This window comes from Pelobates fuscus, chromosome 1 (genome assembly GCF_036172605.1).
Source record: "Pelobates fuscus isolate aPelFus1 chromosome 1, aPelFus1.pri, whole genome shotgun sequence".
Classification (NCBI taxonomy): Eukaryota; Metazoa; Chordata; class Amphibia; order Anura; family Pelobatidae; genus Pelobates; species Pelobates fuscus.
In genome coordinates this window covers 83,050,613-83,071,883 of record NC_086317.1, presented here as the reverse complement: position 1 = coordinate 83,071,883, position 21,271 = coordinate 83,050,613, and the positions used below count along the sequence as shown (strand labels likewise).

At 42.2% G+C, this 21,271-nt stretch overlaps 1 protein-coding gene across 1 annotated transcript in view; it reads left to right on the top strand.

The window, feature by feature from the left end:
- The window catches only part of RTN4RL1 (reticulon 4 receptor like 1), a 175,914-nt gene extending 154,904 nt beyond the window's left edge, over positions 1-21,010 (top strand). The window contains exon 2 of the mRNA XM_063449940.1: positions 17,776-21,010. Within this exon, the coding sequence (XP_063306010.1) occupies positions 17,776-19,130 (1,355 nt within the window). The 3' untranslated portion in view covers positions 19,131-21,010. The remainder of the gene's footprint in view (positions 1-17,775) is intronic.
- Positions 21,011-21,271: the final 261 nt, after the last annotated feature.

The following is a 21,271-nucleotide window of genomic DNA, read 5'->3' as shown; positions in this document are numbered from 1 at the left end:
ATGAAACAGAAATTTTGTTTTACATTAAAAAAACAACTAAAATATTAGAGAATGTGGATCATAGTGGTCTTTTGTTAGCAGTCCCTATACGTTAAAAGCCTTTACTATTAAAAGCAATCTTTTTTTTTTTTAAGTTTGCGTATAAGTGTGTATAAAGGCTCTTGAATCCAAGAAAAAAAAATAATTGCCAGTTCATGTATTGATGTAACTTGGTAAAAATCAAATCGTTATAGACTCAATGCCTATTCCTAGGTAATGTGTCTCAAAGAGGCTCACTGATGTCATCACCTGTAAACGAGATAGGCTGTAAAATGATTTTACATTGAAATTGGATTTTTTTTTTAAATAATACAAAATAATTATTTCAAACAGAAATAACCTAGAGGGCTTTTAACTAAACTCGGATTTCTATTAAAACCCAACTGGCAAAATTTAGGATAAATAGGCGCAATGGGCCTATATGTGGGATTAAATATAAAAATCCAGATTAACATTTTTTATCTAAGTGTTGCCATACAAATTTCAATTTTCTACAATTTACTGTTTAGTGATTATACCCTCAAGAAACGTTTGTTCTTTGTTACAGAGTAGATTTAGCATTTGGCAAAGTATTCTTTATTTAAAGCTAATTTTAAGATGTTTAGTAAAACAATCTATATCCATTCTAAAATAGTAGTGTATAGATATTGATGGCTGCATTAAATAAATGAAAAACAATACGTTTACAATAGACGAGATAAATGATGTTATAGTTGGAGGTCATGACCATAAGTACTTTTAATTAAACATGATAGTTTGCTTTATATGAAAAACCTAAGCCTCTGAGTAAATTCATTGAAACATAAAATAATGTGCTGAGGGAACTGACGTGCAAGCATGATTCTTAAAATCCTGACGTGAGCGTCAAATCTAATAGCAACCAGATCCCAATAGAACGAAACACTCAACCCATTTCTTCAATATTAAAAACATTAGTTTCACATGGCTAACCTTTTTCCAACACTCAACTGTATGTGCATGTTACAATTTGTAAAAGTTCTAAAGTAGAGCTGTCAATTTAGAAGCCAAAGGAATGTTTATGCTGATTGGTCGACTTCTAGAACGGTGCCCAAAATCCATCCAAATAGAATTAATCAAATAATTAGATAAAGAGTGCAAAGATTTGATAATGTGATATTCCGATCTTAAAATAAACAGTGCTGGTTTAAAACACTGATTATCCAACACTGTCAGTGCTGTCAGGTAGTCTGTCAGGTTCTCATAGAGAACCATTGGGAGGCAGGACACTTGTGTGACAGTCTACCAGAGGCAGGCAACCTTCGAGGCACTCCAGATGTTGTGGACTACATCTTCCACAATGCTCTAACAGCCTTAATGCTGGCAAAGCATCATGTGAGGTGTAGTCCAAAACATCTGCAGTGCCGAAGGTTGCCTATCCCTGATCCATGCATTGCGTGTACAGTGCGCGTACTGCACTTTTCTGCATGAAGCATTGCCTTTATTTTATTTTTCTAGGCACAAAGTTATCAAAAAGAGCACTTTCCCAGCTTGCTGATTGACAACGGAGAAGGTGCAGCCTTGTTACTTTATAAAAATGCTGATTTCTCTAAAAATATAGTGACAAAGTGTGACAAAGCAAGTGAGCTGTGGTGTGTTCCTTTAAGATAGTTAGGTTATTTCTGATTTCCAAATCCAGATTTCTGCCACCAAGCCTCTGGTATAAACTAGAGACCTATATTTGTATTAGTATGGAGATTAGTGATGTACCGAACTGTTCGCTGGCGAATAGTTCCCGGCGAACATAGCGTGTTCGCGTTCGCCATGGCGGGCAAACACATGCGCAGTTCGATCCGCCCCCTATTCGTCATCATTGAGTAAACTTTGATCCTGTGCCTCACGGTCAGCAGACACATTCCAGCAAATTAGCAGCAGACCCTCCCTTCCAGAACCTCTCACCTCCTGTACAGCATCCATTTTAGATTCATTCTGAAGCTGCATTCTTAGATAGAGGAGGGAAAGTGTAGCTGCTGCTCATTTGATAGGGAAATTGATAGCTAGGCTAGGGTATTCAGTGTCCACTACAGTCCTGAAGGACTCATCTGATCTCTGCTGTAAGGACAGCACCCCAAAAAGCCCTTTTTAGGGCTAGAACATCAGTCTGCTTTTTTTTCTGTGTAATGTAATTGCAGTTGCCTGCCTGCCAGCTTCTGTGTCAGGCTCACAGTGGATACTGTGCCCACTTGCCCAGTGCCACCACTCATATCTGGTGTCACAATAGCTTAAGCTTGCATTTAAAAACAAAACATTTTTTTCACTGTAATAGATTGAATAGCAGTTAGTTGTCTTCCAGCTTCTGTGTCAGGCTCACAGTGGATACTGTGCCCACTTGCCCAGTGCCACCACTCATATCTGGTGTCACAATAGCTTAAGCTTGCATTTAAAAACAAAAAAATGTTTTTCACTGTAATAGATTGAATAGCAGTTAGTTGTCTGCCAGCTTCTGTGTCAGGCTCACAGTGGATACTGTGCCCACTTGCCCAGTGCCACCACTCATATCTGGTGTCACAATAGCTTAAGCTTGCATTTAAAAACAAAAAAATGTTTTTCACTGTAATAGATTGAATAGCAGTTAGTTGTCTGCAAGCGTCTGGGTGTCAGGCCTTCAGCGTGTACTCTGCCAACCTCTGCAAGTGCACTTTGCCACTCATATCTGGTGTCACTATAGCGTGCCTTTAAAAAGCAAAAAAGTTTTTCACTGTAAGCTAATAGCAGTCAGTGTCCTTCAAGCGGGTGTCAGGCCTTCAGCGTGCACTTTGCCACTCATATCTGGTGTCACAATAGTGTGCCTTTAAAAAGCAAAAACGTTTTTCACTGTAAGCTAATAGCAGTCAGTGTACTTCAAGTGGGTGTCAGGCCTTCAGCGTGTACTCTACCAACCTCTGCAAGTGCACTTTGCCACTCATATCTGGTGTCACAATAGCGTGCCTTTAAAAAGCAAAAAAGTTTTTCACTGTAAGCTAATAGCAGTCAGTGTCCTTCAAGTGGGTGTCAGGCCTTCAGCATGTACTCTGCCAACCTCTGCAAGTGCACTTTGCCACTCATATCTGGTGTCACTATAGCGTGCCTTTAAAAAGCAAAAACGTTTTTCACTGTAAGCTAATAGCAGTCAGTGTCCTTCAAGCGGGTGTCAGGCCTTCAGTGTGCACTTTGCCAACCTCTGCAAGTGCACTTTGCCACTCATATCTGGTGTCACAATAGCGTGCCTTTAAAAAGCAAAAAAGTTTTTCACTGTAAGCTAATAGCAGTCAGTGTACTTCAAGTGGGTGTCAGGCCTTCAGCGTGTACTCTACCAACCTCTGCAAGTGCACTTTGCCACTCATATCTGGTGTCACAATAGCGTGCCTTTAAAAAGCAAAAAAGTTTTTCACTGTAAGCTAATAGCAGTCAGTGTCCTTTAAGTGGGTGTCAGGCCTTCAGCGTGTACTCTGCCAACCTCTGCAAGTGCACTTTGCCACTCATATCTGGTGTCACTATAGCGTGCATTTAAAAAGAAAAAAAGTTTTTCACTGTTATAGATTGAATAGCAGTTAGTTGTCTTCAAGCGGGTGTGTCAGGCCTACAGCGTGTACTCTGCCAACCTCTGCCACTGCACATTGCCACTCATATCTGGTCTCACAGTAGCTTGCATGCATAGTACCACTAATTTAAAAAAAAACGACAGGCAGAGGCAGGCCACCCCGCAGGTGCCATCGTGGTCGTGGTGCTGTGATTCCCTTTGGCCCAGTTTTCAGAGGCCACGTACCCTGAACTTGAAAAGTTCTGAGGACATTGTTGACTGGCTAACACCGGACACCCAATCTTCTACAGCTTCCGCTCGGAACCTTGACGCACCATCCTCCTCCAGCTTAGCTTTGGGCACCTCTCAAGATACCACTCACCCGCCTGCCGCCACCACCAACACTAGCACCACAGCTGCTTCACTTGGTATGTCAGAGGAGTTATTTACACATCCGTTTGAAGAAATGAGTGATGCGCAACCATTATTGCCAGAGGATGTAGATAACAGGGATATGTCTCAGGCCGGCAGCATTACACACATGGACGTACGGTGTGATGATGATGATGTTGTACCCGCTGCTGCTTCCTTTGCTGAGTTGTATAAAGAAGAAAAAAATCCACACACAAAAATATACACAAGTACACCTAACCAGCTCAATGGTAGGAATATGCAGAGGTACTTAACTTGCGTGTAAGATGGATACAGCTTCCCAAGAGGTTTCCCCCAAACGAACCTCAAATACAGATATGTGAATGAACAAAAATGGGATACAGCTGAATAACTAAAAAACAAAAGAATACATAGCACATAGTGAAGTACAATAACAATAATTTGATTTAACCCACAATGATTGCACTCACGAAATAATGTAGAGTAATGCGCCTTTAAGCCCACAATGGGCTGAAATGGTATTCGCCTTCCACGGATAGGTTACTCTGTCTTTCCAAGAAATGGGAGTATGCCAGTTGGAATGCAAAAAAATACATTTTTTTTTTTTTGCTGAGTTGTCAGATACAAGTGAAGCGGTTGATGATGACGATGCGTCCATGGATGTCAGATACAAGTGAAGCGGTTGATGATGACGATGCGTCCATGGATGTCACGTGGGTTCCCGCTCGGCAAGAAGAAGAACAGGGCGAAAGTTCAGATGGGGAGACAGAGAGGAGGAGGAGGAGACGAGTTGGAAGCAGGGGGAGGTCGTCGCAAGGAGCTAGTGGCACAGTCAGACAGCATGCATCGGCACCCGGGGTCAGCCCGACAGCACGCCAATCAACGCATGCTGTGTCCACCACCAGAATGCCGTCATTGCAGAGCTCAGCAGTGTGGCATTTTTTTTGTGTGTCTGCCTCTGACAACAGCGATGCCATTTGCAACCTGTGCCAAAACTGAGTCGTGGGAAGTCCAACACCCACCTAGGTACAACTGCTTTGCGTAGGCACATGATCACACATCACAAACGCCTATGGGATCAACACATGAGTACAAGCAGCACACAAACTCAAAGCCGCCATCCTCCTCCTGGTCCAGCATCTTCAGCCACGTCAACCACTGCTGTCCTCCTTGCCCCCTCTCAACCATCTGCCACTCCGTCTCTCGCCTTGAGCAGTTCCCGCTCATCTGCCTACAGTCAGGTGTCTGTCAAGGACATGTTTGAGCGTAAGAAGCCAATGTCAGAAAGTCACCCCCTTGCCCAGCGTCTGACAGCTGGCTTGTCTGAACTATTAGCCTGACAGCATTTACCATACAAGCTGGTGGAGTCTGAGGCGTTCAAAAAAATTGTGGCTATTGGGATACCGCTGTGGAAGGTACCCGGACTAAATTTCTTTGCACAAAAGGCAATCCCCAACCTGTACTCGATTGTGCAAAAGGAAGTAATGGCATGTCTGGCACACAGGGTTGGGGCAAGGGTCCATCTGACCACTGGTACCTGGTCTGCAAAGCATGCTCAGGGCAGGTATATCACCTACACTGTGCATTGGGTAAACCTGCTGACGGCTGCCAAGCATGGAATGCATGGCTCTGCAGAGGAGTTGGTGACACCGCCACGACTTGCAGGCAGGCCTGCTGCCACCTCCTCTACTCCTCCTACTCCATCCTCTTCCATAACCTCCTTGGCTGAGTCCTCTTCTGCTGCTGCATCTTGCTCCACATCAACGGCACCACCCCAGCTCCCCAGTTACTATTCCACATCCCTGATACGGCAGTGTCACGCCGTCTTGGGTTTGACTTGCTTGAAAGCAGAGAGTCACACCGGACAAGCACTCCTGTCCGCCCTGAACGCACAGGTGGAAAAGTGGCTGACTCCGCAGCAACTGGATATCAGCAAAGTGGTTTGTGACAATGGAACAAATTTGTTGGCGGCATTGAAGTTGGGCAAGTTGACACATGTGCCGTGCATTGCACATGTGTGTAATCTGATCGTACAACGCTTTGTGCATAAGTACACAGGCTTACAGGACGTCCTGAAGCAGGCCAGGAAGGTGTGTGGCCATTTCAGGCGTTCCTACACGGCCATGGCGCACTTTGCAGATATCCAGCGGCGAAACAACATGCCAGTGAGGCGCTTGATTTGCGACAGCCTGACACGTTGGATTTCAACACTGCTAATGTTTGACCGCCTGCTCCAACAAGAAAAAGCCGTTAATGAATATTTGTAGGACCGGGGTGCTAGGACAGCCTCTGGGGAGCTGGGAATTTTTTTGCCACGTTACTGGACGCTCATGCGCAATGCCTATAGGCTCATGTGTCTTTTTGAGGAGTTGACAAACCTAGTCAGTCGCACCGAAGGCACCATCAGTGACATCATACCATTTGTTTTCTTCCTGGAGCGTGCCCTGCGAAGAGTGCTGGATCAGGCCGTAGATGAGCGTGAAGAGGAAGAGGAAAAGTTGTGGTCACCATCACCACCAGAAACAGCCTTCTCAGCATCGCTTGCTGGACCTGCGGCAACGCTGGAAGAGGATTGTGAGGAAGAGGAGTCAGAGGAGGAATGTGGCTTTGAGGAGGAGGAGGAAGACCAACCACAACAGGCATCCCAGGGTGCTCGTTGTCACCTATCTGGTACCCGTGGTGTTGTACGTGGCTGGGGGGAAGAACATACCTTCATTGAGATCACTGAGGAGGAGGAATGGGAAATGAGTAGCTCGGCATCCAACCTTGTGCAAATGGGGTCTTTCATGCTGTCGTGCCTGTTGAGGGACCCTCGTATAAAAAGGCTAAAGGAGAACGACCTGTACTGGGTGTCCACGCTACTAGACCCCCGGTATAAGCAGAAAGTGGCGGAAATGTTACCGAATTACAACAAGTCGGAAAGGATGCAGCATTTGCAAAATAAATTAAAAAGTATGCTTTACACAGCGTATAAGGGTGATGTCACAGCACAACGGGAATCTAACAGGGGAAGAGGTGAAAGTCATCCTCCTCCTCCCACGACCACGCCGGCAAGGACAGGACGCTTTAAAGACGTGTTGTTGATGGAGGACATGCAGAGCTTTTTAAGTCCTACGCATCGCCACAGCCCTTCGGGATCCACCCTCAGAGAACGACTCGACCGACAGGTAGCAGACTACCTCGCCTTAACTGCAGATATCGACACTCTGAGGAGCGATGAACCCCTTGACTACTGGGTGTGCAGGCTTGACCTGTGGCCTGAGCTATCCCAATTTGCGATAGAACTTCTGGCCTGCCCCGCTACAAGTGTTCTGTCAGAAAGGACCTTCAGTGCAGCAGGAGGTATTGTCACTGAGAAGAGAAGTCGCCTAGGTCAAAAAAGTCTAGATTACCTCACCTTTATTAAGATGAATGAGGGATTGATCCCGAAGGGACTGACAGTGGGCGATACATTCGACTAAGAAAGGCCTGATGAGATGAGCTGCCTTGGGCTAAAAATGGTCCACACGCTGCTGTATTTTAGCTCTGAATGCCGGGTGACTTGCGTGTCTTATCCGCCACCAACTAGGGTTCAAGCCGCAATGTTTTAGGGCACTTTCTGCCTGAGAAACAAACATCAATTTTTATGGCCGCTGCTACAGCAGCGGCTGCAACAATACCTAATTTTTCAGGCATGTGTACATGTCTAATTTTTCAGCCCTCTGGTGCTGCACTGTGGCTTCAAAAACCAAACCAAAAAAAAGGCACATAAAAGGGATTAAACTGATAGGAATAGTACTACTTAACACACCACTCCTATCTGGTGGCCCATTAGATTGCACGCGCAGTGCCCCAAATTTGAAGTAGGAGGACCGACCAAGAATCTTTTTCCATCTCCCTGTTCCTAAAATCGATGCCATATACACGTCCCCTGATAGGGCGCCAGCTCATTATTCTCTTGGGCGGCAGCTCGTTATTCTCTTTTTCACTTCACTATGGACACTTTACTGCACTATGGGCACTTAGACCCACTCTTTGTCTTTGTCACACTGTTATTCCTAGCCAGCATCTGTGATGGGAAATCAGGCAGTCATCTAAACGTTTAGATTGAGCTTTAGCTTAGAACACCCTTGAAGGTGTTTAACCCCTTAACGCCGTTATGACGTACCATGCCGCCCCGCATTAAAAGGGCTTTAAAGCTGTTGCGGCGGCATGGAACGCCGTAACGGCTTTTTGCCCCAGGAGGAGAGGTGTACTCACCTCCGCCGCGATCCTCTTCTGGGGGGCTGCCTGAGAGCCCAGGCAGCCCCCCTCCGGCAAATGAGGCCCTCGGGGGCCATGTGATCGCTCTCAATGAGCGATCACATGGTCCCCTATAGCTGGCTATGGATCTGCCAGCAGGGGGACTGTCTGAAATATCAGACAGTTCCCCTGCTGGTGGGAAAGTAAAACAAAAATTATTAAACATGTGTAAAATTAAATTAAATATATTTATATATATATATAATATGTATATATATTATATATATAATATATATACATATTATATATATATGTAACGTCATACAAAGTGTATTTTAATTAATATTAAAATACACTTAGAATGACGTTTTATATATATAATATGTATATATATTATATATATAATAGATGTACATATATATATTATATATAAATATGTATAATTAAAATAATAAATAAATAAAATAATAAAATGAATAAATAAAATATTGAAACAAAATTTAATATAAATTATATATGCATATGTTATTTCATTCTAACTGTATTTTGTTATTCTATATATATCTATCTATATATAAAATACAAATAACCGCAAATATATATATATATATATAGATAAATACATATAATTACATAAAAGATTACATTAGTATACACGTAGAATTTAAATACCTATAAATGCATATATATTAAAATTCTACGTGTATATTTAAATAATCTTTTTTTTTTTATATTCTTTATTTTTGTGGGTACAGCACAAAAAAAAACAAGATCACGTGTTACACTCTCAATGTCATAACATAAACCATATCGCTCTGTAACAATTGTGACACATGGGTGGGGACTACCCGGTTTTACATTTTTGGGCCTAGGTAACCCTTTATCGCCCTTTCTATAGCGCTTTGACACTAGTATGGCAAGGGAGGTCGCATCCGTCTAGCTTTAAGCGCCTGTATGCTTGGTGTCGGGGTATATCTCTCTGCGGGGGCTAAGGCCCTCTAGGTTTGGGTGTGTTGCGCGTGGGACCTAAGACAGGTATGCGTGTCATAGCCAGGCATGGCTATCCAGGTTACAAGCTGTGAGTGCTGCAGTGAGTTGACGGTAGGTTTATAAGCTCATTTGCGCACTCTATGGGCTTTTGCTGGGGGGGAGGGGTGGCTTAACATATAGGAGTATTCGGTTGCTTATGGAGCCGCTGTCGTGGGGACATGGGAAGAGCGCAATTTATAAACTAACATGCATAAAGTGGAAAAGGAGGCAATATGAACTGCATAGGAGAAAATAGACTTATAACGGGTCAAGTGTCTCTCCTGTTGGTTGCAACAGATGAAAGGTTTGTAAGTCCTGTTCAGCTGCTGTTTTGTCAGGTCGGTGGGGCAGTGGACCCCTGAACCTCTCCTCTTGGGACGAAGGGAGTGATCTCCGCCACAATCCACGATGGACGAGTTGTCGCTTGTGTCATTAGTGCTGGGAGGCCAAGTGCCTGCAGGAAGGCCGGTATGTCGGATGCGTGTGAGAGCTTATGTGTCTTGCCCGCCTTTTCTGCCTGGAGACGATGTGGGCCCCACTTGTAGGGGATGGCATGTTCCTGGAGTACCTGAGTGGCTGGACGGAGGGATTTCCGCCACAACATGGTGTGTTTTGAAAAGTCCCTGTAAAATGCCAGTTGTGCCCCCTCAAATGCTACTGTGGGGGAGCCCCTCGCAGCCCCCATGAGCAGTCCCCTGTCAGAGTCCCGCACAAACTTGATCAATACGTCGCAGGCTCCTTCGCGTGGCGTGGTGGCTGCTCTGGTGAGTCTGTAGCAAGAGTCTATCGTGACCAATTTTGCCTGTCGCGGTGTCAATAGCGTGGCCGTAAGTCGCCGGCAATAGTGCGGCAATTCAGAGCCGGTGATTGTCTCCGGTACTCCTCGGACCCTTAGGTTCCTTGCCCTATTCCGGTCTTCCATGCCAGCCAGTTGGATTTGTTGATCCGCATATTGCTTGCGGAGGGAGCACAGCGCCGCGTCCGTGGCGCTTTGCGCTAGCTTGGTGTCCCCCAGGCCTACCTCCACTTGTGCCACTTTGTTGGTGAGTGTAGTCACCTCTGCTCGCACCAGTGCCATGTCCGCTTGGAACATGGCTTGAATGTCCTTCACCAAGGCTTTAATATCCGCCTTAGTGGCTGGTGCAGCGTCCCCCATGTCCATGGGTTCCTGAGGTACCTGTAGTGCTCGGTTAGGTATTGCAGGCTCTGCATAGTAGCTGTCCTCGTCCGTGTGGTATAAGTTTCATGCGCCATTTTGGAACTTGCAGGCCGCGAGGCCGCACGGAGAAAAGCTCCAATATCTCCGGATCCCATGCCCGGATCAGCTTTCTGCTTTTTGTTCTTTTTCCCCATAGTGTGGGGTTGTCGTGTGTCGGCTTAAGAGCCCGGTGTGATCGCGGATTGCGGCACCGGGTGGGTTAATTTCACTGTCCCGCACGGAGCTATTGAACAGTGCGGCCGGTGAGCTCGGGTGCTGGCTCCGCCCCCCCATATTTAAATAATCTTTTAACGTAATTATGTGATTTGATTGATTAAAATTTGATTGACATGCCTGACAACACAGGGAGAAAGTGCAGAGAATTTAATTCGCAAGCACTATATTTGACCCTGTAACTCTCCAAGACACCATAAAACCTGTACATAGGGGGTACTGTTTTACTCGGGAGACTTCGCTGAACTCAAATATTAGTGTTTCAAACTGGTAAATTGTATTACAACGATGATATTTTAAGTAAAAGTGATGTTTTTCGCATTTTTTACAAGCGAACGGCACTTTTATGGTCTATATTATTGTTGTAATATGTTTTACTGTTTTAAAACACTAATATTTGTGTTTAGTGAAGTCTCCCGAGAATAACAGTACCCCCCATGTACAGGTTTTATGGTGTTTTGGAAAGTTAGAGAGTCACATATAAGGCTTGCATTTCATTTTTTACACATTGAAATTTGCCAGATTGGTTATGTTGCCTTTTAGAACGTATGGTAGCCCAGGAATGAGAATTACCCCCATGATGGCATACCATTTGCAAAAGTAGACAACCTGAGGTATTGCAAGTGGGGTATGTCCAGTCTTTCTTAGTAGCCACTTAGTCACAAACACTGGCCAAATATTAGTTTTTTGCTTTTTTCACACAAAAACAAATATGAACGCTAACTTTGGCCAGTGTTTGTGACTAAGTGGCTACTAAAAAAGACTAAACATACCCCACTTTCAATACCTTGGCTTGTGTACCTTTTCAAATGCTATGCCATTATGGGGGTAATTCTCATTCCTGGCTACCACACCGTCTCAAAGGTAACATTACTAATCTGGAAAATTTCAATTTGAAAATGGAATGTTCTATATTTGACCCTGTAACTTTCCAAAACAACATAAAACCTGTTATGAGGGGTACTGTTGTACTCGTGACACATCGCTGATTACAAATATGTGCATTTTTATGCAGTAAAACCGTATTATGACATTCACAGTTAAAATGCAACGGAAATGCAAATTTTAAAAGAAATCTTATTTTCTCAAATTTTTTTCAAATTTTATTCATAATAAATTATGTTCCATATATGAATAGTTAATGATACATTAAAGCCCTGTTTCTCCTGAACAAAATGATATATAATAAGTGTGGGTGCATATAATTTGAAAGAGGGGAACTACGGGTGAACAGACATATAGCGCAAATTCTAGTTTTTGTTTACGTTTTGTTTTGATCAGAACGTGCACTATTGACTCCGTCCTGAAGGGGTTAAGGAGATTAGGGCTAGTTTAGAGGATTCGTCTTAGACCTCTCTGAGTCTTTATAGCCCTTCTACCCATCCAGCATTTCTGGAAACTAGCTAAGAGAAAGGGTGGCTGTGTGTCTGTGATACATTTAACTTTATATCACCTTATTGACACTTTATCACTCCGGTCTCCATGCTCTCTGCCTATACCCATCTATTTAGAGGGAATTTCCTTGCCCCTGCCAATAATATATAATTGGTAATAGTATTACCATTATTACACAATTAGGTCTCTGAGGACAGGTGTCAATTCATATCTGCCAAGTGACCCTATGTAGGGGGAACAGTCCCTATTCTGCTCTGTGTCAGTGTGTATCAGGGATCCTTAGGATAGGTGTCAATCCATACCTGCCAAGTGACCCTATGTAGGGTGAACAGTCCCTATTCTGCTCTGTGTCAGTGTATATCAGGGTCCCAGAGGACAGGTGTCAATCCATATATGCCAAGTGACCCTATGTAGGGGGAACAGTCCCTATTCTGCTCTGTGTCAGTGTGTATCAGGGATCCTTAGGATAGGTGTCAATCCATACCTGCCAAGTGACCCTATGTAGGGGGAACAGTCCCTATTCTGCTTTGTGTCAGTGTGTATCAGGGGCTCTGAGGACAGGTGTCAATCCATATCTGCCAAGTGACCCTTTGTAGGGGGGGCAGTCTCTATTCTGCTCTGTGTCAGTGTGTATCATGGTCTCTGAGGACATGTGTCAATCCATACCTGCCAAGTGACCCTATGTAGGGGGAACAGTCTCTATTCTGCTCTGTGTCAGTGTGTATCATGATCTCTGAGGACAGGTGTCAATCCATATCTGCCAAGTGACCCTATGTAGGGGGAACAGTCTCTATTCTGCTCTGTGTCAGTGTGTATCAGGGATCCTTAGGATAGGTGTCAATCCATACCTGCCAAGTGACCCTATGTAGGGGGAACAGTCCCTATTCTGCTTTGTGTCAGTGTGTATCAGGGGCTCTGAGGACAGGTGTCAATCCATATCTGCCAAGTGACCCTTTGTAGGGGGGGCAGTCTCTATTCTGCTCTGTGTCAGTGTGTATCATGGTCTCTGAGGACATGTGTCAATCCATACCTGCCAAGTGACCCTATGTAGGGGGAACAGTCTCTATTCTGCTCTGTGTCAGTGTGTATCATGATCTCTGAGGACAGGTGTCAATCCATATCTGCCAAGTGACCCTATGTAGGGGGAACAGTCCCTATTCTGCTCTGTGTCAGTATGTATCAGGGATCCTTAGGACAGGTGTCAATCCATATCTGCCAAGTGACCCTATGTAGGGGGAACAGTCTCTATTATGCTCTGTGTCAGTGTGTATCATGGTCTCTGAGGACAGGTGTCAATCAATATCTGCCAAGTGACCCTATGTAGGGGGAACAGTCTCTATTCTGCTCTGTGTCAGTGTGTATCAGGGGCTCTGAGGACAGGTGTCAATCCATATCTGCCAAGTGACCCTATGTAGGGGGAACAGTCTCTAGTCTGCTCTGTGTCAGTGTCTATCAGGGTCTCTGAGGACAGGTGTCAATCCATATGTCAAGGTGTCAATATGTCATATGTCAGGTGTCAATCCATATCCATTGTGATTTAGGAATGTTAGGTGATTTATGCCCTTTATGTATTAAAACTCTGCATCAACTGTGTAATTTTCCATGGGAGTTTTGCCATGGATCCCCCTCCGGCATGCCACAGTCCAGGTGTTAGTCCCCTTGAAACAACTTTTCCATCACTTTTGTGGTCAGAAAGAGTCCCTGTGAGTTTTAAAATTCGCCTGCCCATTGAAGTCAATGGCGGTTCGCCTGGTTCGCAAACGTTTGTGGAAGTTCCCGTTCGCCGTTTGCGAACCGAAAATTTCGTGTTCGCGACATCACTAATGGAGATAGGTCATATTATTATAGATGCATATTAGGAGCTGACTGTATGCGTGAATGCTCACATTTATGAAATATATATAACTCTATGGTATTTTCTAAATATATCATGTGTAGGAAACAAGGGCTGTATTTTATAGTCATACATATTTATTTATTTATGTGTAAATTGTATTCTCGCCAATACTCTTGCTGGTTTGTTCACCAGAATCTCCAGCAATGAATCTAAGATTGATATAGCTTGTGGCAGAAACAGTTCAGTTGGGCTTAGCCACTCTACTTCCTGTTTTCTTTTTCATCTAAGATAAAAAATAATAATAATAAAAACTTACTCATGTCATTTAAATGGGCAAAATTATAGCTTTTTTTAATTGCATGTTTTTTCTGTTAATAAATAAATCATCAACGTATATTAACTATATTAACCCCATTCTGTTAATTCTGTAATCAAGTGAAAGCAAACAGTTTTTCTCCCTATATATCCTCCTTCTAATTTCTTCAACTTCTCTCTACAGAGAACACATTGTACAGATCATGAGCCTGGAGATATCCAGGTTGTCTATCATAGTTTGGAGGGTGTTATTAGCTGATTAGTCTCAAACATGCAGTCTTAAGGGCACACACGCTTCTTAGAATGGAATGCTGGATTTGGCAAATGGATCACTTGAGAATATCCTAATATCGATGCAGATAGACATTATTTTACCATTATTTTAAACAAAATAGCTACAAAAAAACGTATTTATTGTTAAAACATTCCATTGAACATTTCATAACAGCATTTAAAAACATAAAGTATTAAAATGTGTATATTTAGAAAATAACTAAGTTGGTTATTTTTAATAATACAAACTAGCTTAATGCACATTAAATAAAAATTGAACCATAACAATAGATCATAGTAAGGCTGTGCATGATCCAAAAATTTGGTTTGGAAATTCGGGTAAGAAAAAAATATGTCACTTCGCAATTCGGGACTTCGGCAATCCAGGACTTCAGCAATTCAGGACTTCGGCAATTCAGAAAATCTGTAGGGCTTCCTAACCCTTCTCTACCCCTAACTCTACCCTGACCCTCACCCTACCCTAACTCTACCATAACCCTAACCCTATCTTAACCCTACCCTAACCCTAACTCTACCTTAACCCTAAACCTGCCCTAACCTAACCCTACCCTAACTCTACTGTAACCCTACCCGAACCCTAACCCTACCCTACCACTAACCCTACCCTAACCATACCCTAACCCTTACCTAACCGTACCCCTAACCTAACCCTAACCCTACCTTGACCCTACTCTAACTCTACCCTAACCCTAACCCTGCCACGTAATTTTCCCTCCATCTCTTCTTTTGCCACTTTTCAGAAATCCGAAGCACTTCGGCACTTCCGAAACTCGGCACTTCGGCCTTTTGGTTCGGCACTTCCAAAATTCGGGACTTCATCAATTCGGGGCTTTGGCAATTCGGTTCAGTTCAGCACTTCCGAAATTCGGGACTTCGACAATTCGGCACTTCGGACATTCGGAAGCATCCGAATGTCCGAATTGCCCAAAATTCGTCCAAATTCACATTCGGACTGAAACGAATTGCACATGTCTAGATCATAGATTCCCCCCAGAGGTATACAAATAGAAACTAAGGCCCTGTCCTTTGAAAACATATCATACTGCCTGCTGAGTCTCCAAATAGGTAAACTACAGGGTCAAACTTTGTTTGACAGAAATGCTTAAACAAGCCCATAATAGTCGACTAAATGCATCAGATTCCCAGCAAGACATGTTTGCCTTATCATACAGCATATTAGTTTAATATTCAGGAACAGAGTAACATATTATTATTATTTGTGGTGTTAATAAATATTTTTTTATTTAGTGTTAATATATTCTGCATTACCTTCCATTTTTACACCAGGAGTACATAGCATCAAATCATTTAAATTTTTTTGATGACACAGGAGATGAATAGGGCCTTGCACAAACATACTTACAATTTAAGAAGAAGGAATAAAGGTACACAAGAGCAGAGAATTGTGGGGGAGAATTATCAGTGGAGGGAAGAGTTACCAATGGAATGTGCAGGTTTCATCGGTTTCCATGGTGATTATACTACCTTTTAGTACCTTAGACCACTTATAAAAGCTGACCAGTCTGATGAATCTCCTCGAGTTGTGTCGTAGGGGAGGAGAGGTGGATATATATGATGCCTGTACCTAGTTTCTAATAATGACATATTGTAGAATGGAAAGTGAAAGAAGGCAGTGGACTAGGAAAGTAGATATTATGTGACTCTTTCTTCAAGATACATTTTAAAAGAACAGAGGCTATATGGAAGTCTGCTATGACAGAGTAGGGAGTTACAAGGAATTGTACTGTGCTTAGAAATTCTGTAGGGGAGAATTAGCAGTGTGAGAAGGAGCAGGGGACAAGAGAAGGTCACTTTGAGACCCCGATAGGCATTGTTCATGGATAATTTGATGCAAATCATGATTATAACCATTCATGATTACAAAACTGCTCGGTACCAAAAATCCAAGCAGCAGTTGCTAGTATTGCTGCCTTGGATTCTCCAATGTTACTTGTTTGGAATCCCTTGTCACAATCAGATCACAATTCTGGTTATAATTGTGCCAATTATTGAGTTACCCTTTAGTGGTCATGTCATAAAGGAATTTCACCTTTAATATATCTGTTGTAACTCGAATACATGGCATTAGAGGATTTCATGTAGGCACCTGTGTATCATCTCTCTCTCTCTCTCTCTCTCTCTCTCTCTATTTTGACACAACTCTGAAGATCATCTCTGAGATGTTTTTATTTATTTAGAAAATGTTTTACGAAAGAAGAATACACTGAGATTTCTCTCTTTTTAAAGTACGTACTCGGATGTAGAAACAATACACTCTTGAGTTGCAAATTTACCATACACAAAACAATAAACGCAGATACACATTAACAGGAATGACATGGTTGGCTTTATTGGAGATGGAGAGATTTTCAAGATTGCAAGAATCTTGTAATGAGGAATGGATTGTAAGGTTCTAGAAGTGGGCCTAAAGGTAAAGGTGCCAAGGCTGAACGTGTTGGTTAGAGAGAGCAAGAATATATAATATTGTCACATTCATCTAAAAAATAAACGTATTTCGTGTCTTACTGAGATATAGAAGTATCCGTTTCTCTGCAGGAAATGTCTAAAACGGACATTGTATAATTAAATAATTCTCTATGCTAAATTTTTTTCATGTACTTCATTTATGACGATGATAAATCTGTATCCATGCAATCACCATAATGATATTTGTATATCTCGTAACTTGGTTTCAATTCTCCATACTTTTTATTTAGTCTTACAATGAGAACTCCTAGCACTGGTCTGAGTTCAAACACGAAATCCAGATTAAGAGAATATTAAACACACAGCTTTTTCCACACCAAGTTCTAAAGCAGTGCTACAGAAATCTACTTTTGCTTTGCATTGGTTGCATGTTTTCAGCATGATAGTGTCACTTTAAGTAGAATACAATTACAGCTTTAATAAAATACATGTATTCACAAGGAGTCTGAACATCCATTAGCCAAGTGTTGTTGCCCACCATAGTGGGATTAGGGTACTCTCTGTATAACAAATCCATGCTTTATTTATTTATTATTTTTTTATTTATTGATTGATTGATTGTTTCATGTACTTTAAAATTCATCTGGTAATTAAAGAGAAAGCATTTAATTTAGGAAGTCTTATACCAGCACATTGTATAGGTATATGTAAAGAAAAATACAATAAAATGATTTGTCTATATTTACTAGTTTAATTGTATCCCTAATACTATCTGACACATTTTTTTTTCATTTTGCTTTATAAATTATGCAATGGTGTCTTGAATTTTTATGTTTTTTTTAAAAATATGACTAACCCTTATCTCCTTTCTCCTAGGATGTCATCTGGATCTCTTCTTCATTCTGTTTGGGCTGCAGCTGCCTTTCATTTCGTCGTGCCCCATAAACTGTGTATGCTACCCATCACCAATGACAGTAAGCTGCCAGGCTCATAATTTTGGAGCCATACCTGAAGGGATCCCAGAGATCAGTGAGAGGATATTTCTGCAAAACAACCAGATCACAATGCTACTTCGAGGTCACTTCAGCCCTTCTTTGGTCACTCTTTGGCTGTACTCAAACAACATCACTTTCATTGATCCGGCCACATTTGAAGGCTTTGACAATCTGGAAGAGCTAGACCTAGGGGACAATCGTTACTTAAGGGCTTTGTCAGCAGAGACTTTCCAAGGTCTGTCCAGGCTTCACGCTCTGTACCTGTACAAATGTGGCCTCAGCTCCTTACCCACAGGGATATTTAGTGGCCTCCATAGCCTGCAGTTCCTTTACCTGCAGGACAACCACATAGAATTTCTTCAAGATGACATTTTTATAGATTTGGTTAACTTGAGCCATCTATTTCTCCATGGCAACAAGCTCTGGAGCCTGCATCAGAACACATTTCGAGGGCTGGTTAATCTGGATCGTCTTCTCATCCATCAAAACCAGCTCCAGTGGGTTAACAAATATGCATTTCACGACCTAAAAAGGTTAACCACACTCTTCCTCTTTAATAACAGCCTATCTGAACTTCAAGGTGAGTGCTTGGCCCACCTCTCTGCTCTTGAATTTCTTAGGCTTAATGGAAATCCATGGGACTGTGGTTGCAAAGCTAGATCTCTCTGGGAATGGTTACGTAGATTTAGAGGATCGAGTTCAAATGTGATATGTGAATCGCCAGATGAGATGGAAGGTAGAGATCTCAAACAACTTAGAGCAGAGGATTTCATACGCTGTTCGAGTTCCGAATCTCTTCATCAGATTAAAACCCATACGTTCAGTACGACACACCAGATAGCCCACAAAGGCCACCACTCTCACCACTCTTCGAAAGAGAAAGGGAAGGAGCTGGACCTTGGCTTACATCAAAATGAACCGGCTGCTCCTCCTGATCCACGTCCTGGTTCTCGGAAACCAGGGAAGAATTGTACCAGTCACAAGAACAGAAATCGTATCTCAAAACCTGTATCTGGGAAAAGCATGCATGATCTCCAGGATTATGTGCCGGATTATCATGACAAATTCAATTACGGCACTGTGCCCACTGCTTCCACAAAGAGGAAGACTAAATGTACTCGGAGGACGCCGAACAGGAAGCCCAGTGGAGTGCAGCAGGCAGCAGGCAACAGATGTGATGGGGTCAGGGTGTCACTGCTGCTCTTCCTTCTTGTGTTAGCTGTCATTGTACGCTGACCTCCGGAGGAGGAACTATTAGCCACTGCCACCACTTTCCAAAGGACCAGCATTTCTTTTTGTTATTCTTCTTTATCTGTGTACAGAGGATTTGACATGGAGGAGAAATGACGGTTGCTTCAGGTGATCTCCTGGTTTGTGTCTGTGGATTATAAGTATAAACTGGATACAACAGGAGTTGGGAGGATTTGGGGGGGTTGATACCACAAACCTACCACAGCCTCTAATTTGCACGTACAAAGGGCAACACCTTTGAAAGAAATTACAGAAAATTCCTCTTATACTTTCTGGTTAACAAATGGACATGCAAAATGGGGCATTCTTACTGATCCTTCCTATTTTGATTTATTTTTTTAAATATTGTTTGTCCCTGTGTTTAGAAAGGGAACATACTTGTAAAAAAACAAAACAAAGCAAAAAACTACAGACCTTATTACAGTTTTTGTCTCCTACACATGTAAGACATTGTGTAACTGGTGTCACATGAGAGACACATACTGGCTCCGTTAGCCTATCCAGATATTATTGGTCTTTGGGCCAATGCTGCTCAGAAGACAATCTACTATTCCTGAAATACTCAGGCATATTTATCTCTATATAGCAGGGCTCAGCTGCCGTGCTACCAAAGGAAAGCTGCAAACATTCAATAGGACGTGTTAAAATAAAATAGAGAAGATATTCCTACAGGCAGCCTGTTTATTTTGTATATGTATTCACATAGTAATTTAAAGGCACAGCAGCCCTTTATCTGTCTCCCCTCTGTCCTGTCGTCTATGGCTATATCTTAAATTTATAACTTCAGAAATGAAAACTAAAAAAAAAAAAAACATAAAATATATTGTTCCGTCCAATTTATAGCAAACAGACATTATTTATTGGCTTTGAGCTTTGAATACATTGGCATTTCTGCTTAGTTATCCAAGACGTATATACACTACCAATCCAAGCTGTCACAAAGGGTGGCATAATAAAGTGCTATGAGAACCATCCGAGCGTCACTGAAAATCATGCTCTGCATGACACACCAGGCCATATTCCAGAGAATAAGAAACATAAAGCAATTATATATCAGTCGGTAAAGGCTATCCAAGTGTACAAGGTCAGAGAAACCAAGAAATAAAGGGTATTGGTAGAAACAGAACAAGTGTATTACTACAGATCCATAGAATTCACTTTCCTCTAAGGGAGCAACAAGGTGAAAGGGGAATGTCTTCTTAGAAATCATGAGATCTTTCCATAGGGAGAGAAAAAGCTTGCTCCCACCAGTGTTTGTTTAGTGGGATCCTTATAGCTGGCCTAAAGGTACTCACCACACAAGAATAATCCTCAAAGACAAAGGCCCATGGAGAGCTTATCTCGATACAAGTCCATATTGACCTTAGATATTTGATGTATTAATGCTATGGGAGGAATGGACCTGGGAATTCCAGAAAAGACCCAGACAATACATGTGTACACAATCTAGAACCTTGGGATGCTAGAGTAGATATTATCTACAGATTGAACTAGGTTCTCAAACAAGGGTTACATGGAGACATATTTGTTTCTGGATTAGCTCTACACTGAGCCCAGTGCTGCCAGCTGTGTGGTCTGTCATGTGCCTGTACTTTCATTTTAAACATTCTGCCGAAAACAGCCCATTAAATTCCTGAAAGCTTAGAGAACAACTGTTGCTTTTCCGTGCTTAAGTAAGGACGGAGTGCGGGCCATGATAGATTACCCTCTTGCCAGTAAACAGTAGCAGTGTTAATCAGATATAGATAACAGATCTAGCGAGTTCTGTAAGCACACAGAACAAAAAAAAAAATATGTTTTTTTCCTTGTCAGAGAATTTGTGTGACCAGAAGAGAACACCGAAATAAACTAAAATAAAAAATAGCCTTGGGTTTAAAAAAATAAAATAAAAAAATCTCTGCTTCTTTTTTTTTCACATGGTTTTGCCATAATAAGAAAACAATGGTTTCTGTTATTTTTACATTTACTCACACACATCTTTTTTTTTGTTAAGCTTGTTCTTCCTTTTTTGGTTTATTTGTTTTTATTTGGTGAATCTCATGCTATCATTCAGTACCATATTTTAATATAGTGATATGATGGCCATTGTGTATTGCAGTATTAATGGTCTCTAATATTTTATTTTT